General features: G+C 39.7%; 1 protein-coding gene across 5 annotated transcripts in view; it reads left to right on the top strand.

Annotated features, from left to right (window-relative positions):
• Trip4 (thyroid hormone receptor interactor 4) overlaps positions 1–10159 on the top strand; it is an 86451-nt gene that overhangs the window by 24777 nt on the left and 51515 nt on the right. For all 5 annotated transcript variants that reach the window (XR_010053965.1, XR_005487825.2, NM_001134981.1 and 2 more), the window contains 3 exons: positions 3024–3193; positions 4942–5075; positions 9091–9303. Coding sequence is in view for 3 of the 5 variants with exons in the window: in NM_001134981.1 (NP_001128453.1) it covers positions 3024–3193; positions 4942–5075; positions 9091–9303 (517 nt within the window). In the remaining 2 variants the exon portion in view is untranslated. The remainder of the gene's footprint in view (positions 1–3023; positions 3194–4941; positions 5076–9090; positions 9304–10159) is intronic.

The following is a 10159-nucleotide window of genomic DNA, read 5'->3' as shown; positions in this document are numbered from 1 at the left end:
GAGAAAATATTTTTTTAAAGGAAGAGTTAGGACAGCCTGGCTGTTTTAAAGTTGAACCTGTAAGTATGGCCTAACACCTGCTTACATTTTTAAAACAAGTTGGATAAGAAGTGTGCAGATCATAAGGACTCAAGCATGCTATAATATTATTTGAAGTACTTATTAAGCGTTCACAAGTGTGCATCGGGGTATTTATGTGAGGATGAAAGCAGCTGCTGTGCTTTGTTTGACATTTAATTTGAGTAACACAGATGTAATATTGTAAGAATGTGACTAAGTTTATATGTGTCCCAAATACTAAAAGAATTATTAACACAGAATTGGCCTCCTAGTCAGTGTCATATTATAAGACATGAAAATCAGTACACAGAGTCAGAAAAATACACTTTATTCCACATCTGCGTGTATTCATGATTTGATTTTCATGGATGAGACTTGCTATGTAACATTTGGATGCCTGTCTTTTAAGTGGTTAAATTGTTGAAATGACATTTACTACTATGCACCTGGAACTCCTTAGTTCTTTCAGAGTTTGAAAACTCCAGGGTTAAACAACCCTAGAGATTCTCTAGGTCTTTGATAATAACTGATCTATTGGTATAACTAGTAAGCTTGGAGAACAAGGTGGTGAAAATGTGTAAGTTCTGAAAAGTCATTGTGTCATTTTTTTAAACAATATTTATGTGAATCAGGGTTGTGCTGTATGTGTGCCTGCATGACAGAGAGAGTATCAGATCCCATTAGAGATGGTTCTGAGCCCCACCATGTGAGTGCTAGGAATTGAAATCAGGAGGGGCAGCCAGTGCTATTAATTGCTGAACCTTATATCCAGCCCCTCACCCCCTTTTAAAGTAAGATAAGGTCTCTGAGCCATGGAATTTGGGCTGACCTCAAACTCACTATGTAGACCAGGATGACCTTAAACTCCCAGAAATATACCTGCTGCTGACCCCTGTGTTCTGGGATTAAAGAGATGTAGCACCAGATTAGGCATTATGCCTTTACATTTTTTATTTTAATTTTTAAAATTTTAATTTTTTTACATGTATGGTTTTTAGTCTGGATACATGTCTGTGTACTGTGTGTGGGTAGTGCTCTCATAGACGATTAAAGGGCATCAGATCATCTGGGACTTGAGTTACATATGCGAGCTGCAGCTGGGAATTGAACCTAAGTCCCTTGGAAGAGCTCTGAGTGCTCTTTACTGCTGAGCCAGCTCTCTAGTGCATTTTATTTTATTTTATTTTTAGTTAAGTCTGACCACAGTGTAGCTCAGTGGTAGATATATATGCAAGGCTCAGGTTCCATCCTTAGAACAGCAATAAAAACAAAACCAGCCAAACAAATTTAATCAATTAAATCTGGAGATAAAATGTTCTTTTCAAGATTTATTTATTTTATGTATGTACAGTACACTGTCTTCACACACACCAGAAGAGGGCATCAGATCCCATTACAGATGGTTGTGAGCCACCATGTGGTTGCTGGGAATTGAACTCAGGACCTCTGGAAGAGCAGTCAGTGCTCTTAACCACTGAGCCATCTCTCCAGCCCAAGATGTTCTTAATGAAGTGTAAATGTACAGGTTTGTTTATTTATAGATTATAACTGAAATTCCATTATCATGCTAGAAAATATAACAAGTATATTCAATGTTAAAAAAGTTTTAATTACAATATTTATTTATGAGTGTGTACACACATCCATGTATACATGTGCGGTCAGAGAACAACTTGTGGGAGTTGGATCTCTTTCTCCACACCAAACTCAGGTTATTACACGTGGTGAAAACACCTAGTTCTACTTGCTGAAGTGTCTCATCATCTCGTGTTTTACCATCTACAAAGTTCACACTCTAGAATCGTGACAGACTTACCAAAAAAAAAAAAAAAAAAAAGGCCAAAACAGTGCTAATGTTTTATGTAATTTAAAAGTTTTATATTGAGCTACATTCATAACAGTCATGGAGTACATGGAGCCCATCCACAGGCTACGGTGTCAGCCTGTTTCTAGTATATGTGCCACCAGTGGTGCAACAATTCCTTTTTGTTTTCACTTTTTTTAAGTATTTGTCTTATGCATATGAGTGCTCTATTGGCATGTAGACCTGCATTTCAGAATTAGGCATCAGATCCCATTACAGATGGTTGTGAGCCACCATGTGGTTGCTGGGAATTGAACTCAGGACCTCTGGAAGAGCAGTCAGTGCTCTTAACCTCTGAAGCATCCCTCCAGCCTGATTTCTTCCTTTTTTAAAGATAGATTTATTCTTTGTCTGTGAATGCTTTGCCTTATTGAAAGTATGTGTCCTGTGTTTGTGCCTGATGCCTGCAGAGGTTAAAAGAAAACATTCGATCCCTGGAACTGGAATTAGGAGTGGTTGTGAATTGCCATGTGGGTGCTGGGAATTGAACTCATGTCTTTTGCAGGAGCCTCAGGTACTCTTAACTGCTGAGCTGATTTGCTAGCCCCACCATTTCTTAAAGTACGGAGAAACAGTAAATGCCTAAATAGCATATGTAAGTTAGATTACAGCCTACTTGCAATCAGGGTCTTTATCCTCATCAGATTTATATTCTTAGCTCGTAACAGAGTGCATGGCTCAAAGTAAACACTCTATTTTTTTTTTTAAGATTTATTTTATTTATATGAGTACACCATTGCTGTCTTCAGACACACCAGAAGAGGGCATCAGATCCCACTGCAGATGGTTGTGAGTCACCAACCATGTGTTACTAGGAATTGATCTCAGGATCTCTAGAAGAGTAGTCAGTGCTCTTAACTGCTGAACCATCTCTCCAGCCCCAAAGTAAACACTCTTAATAAATTAATGAGTACTTTTTGTTTGTGTTTGTGAAGTAGTGCTGTCATTGTACCCAGAATCTCATGTATGCTAGGCAAGTTTTGTTTGACTAAGCTCCCATCAGCCCTGATGAATAATGTTTAGTATCTTCATCCCAGTTATGATTTCTGAAAGTCATACAGTATTTTTGTTTCAGCAATGTATATCTTTACCTTTTTAGATATGTTTTGTCAATTGAGAGTGCCGAAGAAATACGAGACTATGTGACAGATCTTCTCCAGGGAAATGAGGGTAAAAAGGGTCAATTCATAGAAGATCTTATAACCAAATGGCAAAAGAAGGATCAGGAGTGCATTTCTGATTCTTTTCAACAGTGCTGGAAAAAAGATGGTAAGTTAATGTGGTTACATAGTAATTGAAATATCACTGAGAAATGCTTGGCTTTAAAAGCCTCAGTGTTTTCTGCCACTGAGTATTACTTGTTCATAGTTAATGTAAACAGAATCTTATATGTGCATATTTTTTGCTTGGGTCTATTCAGTTTGTAATAAATATTGCTCTAACCAGGGGATTCTCAACCTTTAATATAGTTGCTCATGATAAGGTGACCCCCCAGCCATAAAATTGTTTTGTTGCTATTTCATAACTGTAAGTTTGCTACTGTAATGAATTGTAATGTAAATATTGGATATGCAGGATATCTGCTATTCGATCCCCCACACACAAAGGGTTCACAACCCACAAGTTGAGAACCGTACGTCCCTATCAAGCTTTTCTGTGTGCCCCGTCTCTCAAGTACTAGGATTAAAAGTATGTTCTACCACACTGAGTACCAGACACTTTTTTTAAATTTACAGAAAACTCACAAAAGAATCATTTTTCAGGCACAATTGTGGCTTGAGAATAATTTCAAAAAGTTACAAATGGATTAAAGAAATATCTTTCAAGGGCTCAATCCTAACTCAGTGGTAAGACACTTGCTTAGCAAGTGTGAGAGCCTGTGTTCTATCTCCCACACTACCAAAAAAAGCATTTTATAAATATAACTTTAAGGATTTAATGTGTATGGGAATTGTGCCTGCATGTTTGTCTCTGCCATGTGCATATCTGATTGGTGCCCTTGTAGACCAGAAAGAGGGAATTGGGTTCCCTAGAACTGGAGTTTCAGAGGATGTGAGCTGCCATGTGTATGTACTGGGAATTGCACCGTGCCTCGCAGTGCTGAGCCATCTCTTGTGTCTCGTTTTGTTTGTGTTTTTCTTTTTCAAAGGCAGGGTTTCTCTATGTAGCCCTGGCTATTCTGGAGCTCACTTTGAGTTGGCTTTGAACTCAGAGATCTGTCTGCCTCTTCCTCTAAGTGCTAATTAATTAAAGTTAAGTGCGACCAGGCGTGGCTCCAGCCCTATTTTTTATAAATGCCTTAAAAGATATGTATATCTGAAAGTAGTGACTGATTGTAGTTGATGATATTTAGAGGTATCTATTTATATAGTATAAGAGAGGAAGACCAAACCAAACAATATGCTTTTAGTATACAGTGTAAAATATCAGACTTTTTTTTTTTTTTCGGAGCTGGGGACCGAACCCAGGGCCTTGCGCTTGCTAGGCAAACGCTCTACCACTGAGCTAAATCCCCAACCCCAATATCAGACTTTTTAAATTACATTATTAACCCCCACTCAGTCATATTTTGAGTTTTTCCTGCAGTACTGGGGTTCAGGCCAGGGCTGCTTGCATGGTAGGTAAGCACTTTCTATCACCAGCCCTGTCTGAAATTCCATCATTGCCCACAGTCAGGAAAATGGTGTCTTAATTTTTAATTGAGAGTAGTTCTGCCTGACTTCTTGTCTTGACTGTAAATATTAAGAACTACCTTCTGGAAAGATGGCTCAGCATTCCATCAGTTAAGAGCTCCCACTGCTCATCCAGAGGTCCTAAATTCAATTCCCAGCAACCACATAGTGGCTAACAACCATGTTAATGAACTATGATGCCCTCTTTTGGCATGGAGGTGTACATGCAAATAGAGCATTCATCATCATTAAAAAAAAATTACCTTCATGTTTTAGCTACAGAAACTAATAAATTTTGTTAGTCTCTTTCTGTGGCTGTGTGTTATTTTATTCTATTCTTTAAAGAAAGTTTAGATGGACAGAGATCAGTGGACCAGCTAAAGCGGAGTAGGAGGAAAGGAAGAAACAAACAGGAAGTTCCTGCATTTCCTGAACCTGACGTGACTGTGGAGGTCAAAACACCTTTAGATTTGGCCAAGGTAAGTGCTTAGAAAATTAAGCTTTTCCTGGCTGTGTGGACAAGAGGAAATGACTAATATGTCTTAGAGACAAAGTGCAGAAATTGGTCTACAATGTCAAATTTAACAGACTGATAACTTTTAGGTACAGAAGCTGACAATGCTGACATATTACTCTCTGTGTGTTGTGGTAGGCCTTTGTCCTTTTGAGATAAGGCTCCATGCTCCCCGACGGACATCTAACTTGCTGTTAGCTTGAACCCCTGGTCTTTCTGCTTGCATCTTCCAAAGTCTGAGATTTCAGGCGTGTGCCACTATTCTCTACAAGACTCATTTCATACTGAGGATCAGACTTAGGACCTTGTGCATGTGTATGAGACAAGCACTCTGCCCCTGAGCTATACTCCTAGCCCTGGATGGATAACAGTTAATGAAGCGTCTGCTTTAAACTTCAGCATTTGAGAGGGCAGTTAAAAACTAAATGATTATATACTTATATACTACCTGGCAGGAGAGATGCCATGATATTGAAGGGAGTTTTCCCCAGACGAGGCTTATTCATAGCACTCTGGATGTGGTGACTCCTGTGATTTCTGCAAATGGGGGAAACTTGACTGTGTAATTTGTGTGTGTGAAACTTGACTGTGTAATTTGTGCGTGTGGAGGGGGGTTGTTTATAACGTGCCCTACATCAAAACAAACACTGAAACAAACAAAAATCAAAACTGCCAGGCATTGAGAGACCTAGGCAGGAAGAGTGGGAATTCCAGACCAACCTGGGCTACTTAGTGAATTCTAGGCCACTCTGGAATGCATAGTGAGTCTCTATCTGAAAAATCAATAAAAAGATAGGTGAAGAGTATTCTTGTTTTGAAAGTTTTCCCTTCTACCATTATTATCCATATTCAGTCTTCAAAACTTACTGTTAGCCAGGCAGGCCTAGCAGCCCAAGCTGTTGGAACTCAAAATCTTACTGTCTCAGCCTTCCAAGAGCTCAGACCATAGTCACTGCAAGCTGGATAACTGAAACATATATAGTTAGCAAACTTGAGAAGATAAACTTCTCTAAAGAAGAAAATTAGTTAATCTAATATGGGTTAAGACAGTTCTGAGCAGGATAGCATGAAAACCATGGCGGAGGTAGACATGGTGGCCTCAGGCCTATCATCCCAGCACTCAGGGGTCTGAAGCAGAAGGAATGCCTTAAATTCAAGGCCAGCCTGTTCTTTGTGATGAATTCCAGGCCAGCTAGAGCTACAGCATGAGACTTTGTCTTAGAAAGTGAAAAGTAAAAATTGAAGCAAAAACAAGGAGAGCAAACTTCACAAGGCGACGGAGAACATCTGACCTGTAAGTGTGTGCTCAGTCAGAACGAGGATGGCTAGTTCTTACGCTCCTCCTGGTTTGCTTGCAACTCCTCCAATTTTTTTTTTTTTTCGTTCTTTTTTTTCGGAGCTGGGGACTGAACCCAGGGCCTTGTGCTTCCTAGGCAAGCGCTCTACCACTGAGCTAAATCCCCAACCCCAACTCCTCCAATTTTAACACTGAAAGTCTCACATTATGCCCCTGCCCCAAGGCATGAACAAACCAAGATAACTATACTAATCAGATAAATACACATTAAATCACAGAAATATTTCCTATCAGATTGTCAATGTCCTGTCAGCTGTCAATAGATAATATTGGCAGCATGCATCAAGAACTGTAGAAGTTTGTGTATTCGTTATTTTCATACCCATATTCATAGCCTTGTCTGTGCTAGAGAAGTACTTCACCCCTGAATGACACTCATGTTGTTATATTGTTCTTTTATTTTTTTAAAAAGATTTATTTATTATATATAAGAACACTGTAGCTGTCTTCAGACACGCCAGAAGAGAGCATCAGATCTTATTACAGATGGTTTTGAGCCACCATGTGGTTGCTGGGATTTGAACTCAGGACCTCTGGAAGAGCAGTCAGTGCTCTTAATCACTGAGCCATCTCTCTAGTGCACGCTGTATTGTTTTAATGGCTAAAGGTGCTTTTTTCATTTGCAGATTTGTTGCTATGAAATTCCTATTTAATTTTATGATCATTTTTTATAATGTTATCTATTTTCTTACACCCCCCCTCCCTCCAATAATAGGTACTGAATGTATGCTAACCACGCTGTCCCACCAGCTACATTCTGGCTCCTTTCTCATTCATTCTGAATGAATAAATTTCTTTTTTTTTTTTTTAAGATTTATTTATTTAATGTGTATGAGTACACTATAGCTGTTTTCAGATACACCAGATCCCATTACAGATGGTTGTGAGCCACCATGTGGTTGCTGGGATTTGAACTCAGGACCTCTGGAAGAGCAGTCAGTGCTCTTAACCCCTGAGCCATCTCTCCAGCCCATGAATAAATTTCTTAATGATTTTTTTTATATTATTGCTTGCCTTTGATTTGAGGTCTGTGAATGTTATCTACTTTTAGAGGTATTTAATTCTTTGTTTTATTTATTCTGTGTGCGCATGTGTGCACATGTATACAGTAGGTGGGAGTTGGTTCTCTTCTTTGATGATGTGGTCCTGTGTATTAAGCTCAGATCATTTAGGCTTGGCAAGCATCTTTATCTAATGAATCATCTAACTAGCCCCTAAAGAAGGCATTCTTTAGCTGTGGTTCAAGACATCAAGGGTTGAGAGTACAGCTCAGCAGCAGAGCATATGCCTAGTGTTCATCATGCATGGTTCAATAATAGCTAGCACCACACACAAAAAAAAAGGAAAAATAGGGTTGGGGTGTAGGTCACTCGGTGGGCAGGGTGCTTACCTGGCATGCATGAACCCTCGTGGGCCATCCTCCACTACTTATTAAGTGATATATGCCTGTCATCCCAACACTCAGGACGTATAGGCAGGAAGATCAATATCATCTACTTTGAACTTAATAGTGTTAGGCCAGATGTACTAGAAAATGAAAGCAAAAGGCTACCCAAATTGTAAATGAATTATTTTTAATATAAATGTAACACTGAATTAATCTGGCAGCTGTATTTCTTTACCTTATACTATTTCCCAAAAATCACACAGAAAAACCAAGAATTATTTAAAACTACCTCAATAGCTGAGCAGTTAAATGATCTACCTTTACATTCTATGCTAATCCGGCTACTTCCATCCCCATCCCCATCCCATGACACTTGCATATTATTATTGATCTGGCTCTTTTGGGCTTCAGGTGTGTTTCCATGATCTCTCTCCAGACCCCTTCCTCCTGGCTCCAATTCCTCCATCCTTGCTCATCTGGGAGTATTCCTCTCTCCCTCTCACCCCCTCTCTCCCTCTCTCCCTCCTCTGGCTAGCAGGAGTCTTGCCCTAGTCTCTGTTCTACCCAGCCATTGGGTGATCGGCATTTATAGACAAGGCAAAGATTAAATGGTAAGAACTGTTTAAACAAGAGATTCTTGGTATATGCGTTGCAATGTTGTGTCTGTACTGAAAGAAGAAATGAGGGCAGATAAATCAGCACTTGACTAACACAAGGGTAAACTTTACACAGTCTACAAAAACATTATGCCTACACCAACTCAGCATATTTGAATGATAAAACATCTGCATGTGCAGTATTAAATATTTCAGGACAGCATATGGCTCTAGATAAAAGTGCTTGTCACCAAGCCTGAGCTCTGTCCCCTGAATCCACATGGTGGAAAGGGAGAACTAATACCTGCAAGTTGTCCTCGGCCTCTATAAGCACACCATGGTGTGCACACTATGCATGTTTTTATATGTGTAAAAATTCCTTTTAAAACATGCCAAGCTGATTGTTACGTTTACCTTGCTCTAGACATATCACGTGATTGAGAGCTACCAACGCATAAAGCAATTGCTACGTTTCATTACCTTGCTTTTTTTATCAGGGCCCCTGATTATAAGAAAACTATATTTTTTCTCCTTCCCTCGTAATTCTTGAATAAGGTGTAAATAGTTACTCAGCAGAAACGAAGGTTTCCTCCTTGATTCTTTGTCGTTGGTCAGTATCCTGCTGTCTTTGTTCTATTAGGCACAAGAAGGCAACAGCTCCGTAAAGAAGAAGACGAGATTTGTCAGCTTATATACACGAGAGGGGCAGGACAAACTTGCAGTCCTCCTTCCTGGTCGTCACCCGTGTGATTGCTTGGGCCAGAAGCACAAACTCATCAATAACTGTCTGGTCTGTGGGCGGATTGTCTGTGAACAGGAGGGTTCAGGCCCCTGCTTGTTCTGTGGCTCTTTGGTAAAGTCATTCTTTCATGTTTTGTTTTCACTGTGTGTCCTGGTTGGGTTGCTTTTGGTTTTTTGTTTTGTTTTTGGTTTCGTTTTTGTTGTTGTTGTTGTTATTGGTGTTTGTCAACTTGAGTTATCTGAGAAGAGGGAACCCCAATTGAGAAAATCCTTCCCTAAGATTGGCCTCTAGGTAATCCTGTGAAACATTTCTTAACTAGTGATTAATATGGAAAGGCCCTGCAATTGTGTGCAGTCCCACCTATGGAAGGTAGTCCTGGAATATATAAGGAAGCAGGCCAAGACCTAGGTATGATAATGCATACCTATAATTCCAGCACTTGGGAGGCAGAGGAAAGAGAATCTGAGAGTTTGAGGCCATCTTGGTTTATAATGGTGAGTTCTAGGTCAGCCAGAGCCACAGAATGAGACTTTGTCTTTAAAACAAAAACCAAAACATAAAAAGGTAGAAGGAGCAGTTAGGAAGCAGCATTCCTTACATCACTTATCAGTTCCTGCCTCAGGTTCCTGCCGTAACTTCCCTCAGTGATGAACTACCTGGAAAAACAAGATGAGATAAATCCCTTTCGGGGCTAAAGAGATAGCTCAGTGGTTCTGAGTGCTGGCTGCTTTTGCAGAGGACCTGGGTTTGGTTTTCGTCAGCCACATAGTGGCTCATAGCTGCCTATAGCTCCAGCTCCAGCAGATCTGATGCTTTCTGGACCTCAACAAGACCAGGTATACACATGATGAACAGACTTATATGTAGGCAAAACATTTAAACATTCAGACAGTGAAATAAATGAGGATTTTTTTTTTTTTAAGATTTATTTTATTTTATGTATGAGTACTGTGTTGCTGTCTCAGAC

Source organism: Rattus norvegicus, chromosome 8, assembly GCF_036323735.1.
Source record: "Rattus norvegicus strain BN/NHsdMcwi chromosome 8, GRCr8, whole genome shotgun sequence".
Classification (NCBI taxonomy): Eukaryota; Metazoa; Chordata; class Mammalia; order Rodentia; family Muridae; genus Rattus; species Rattus norvegicus.
This window is presented reverse-complemented; position numbering and strand designations above follow the sequence as displayed.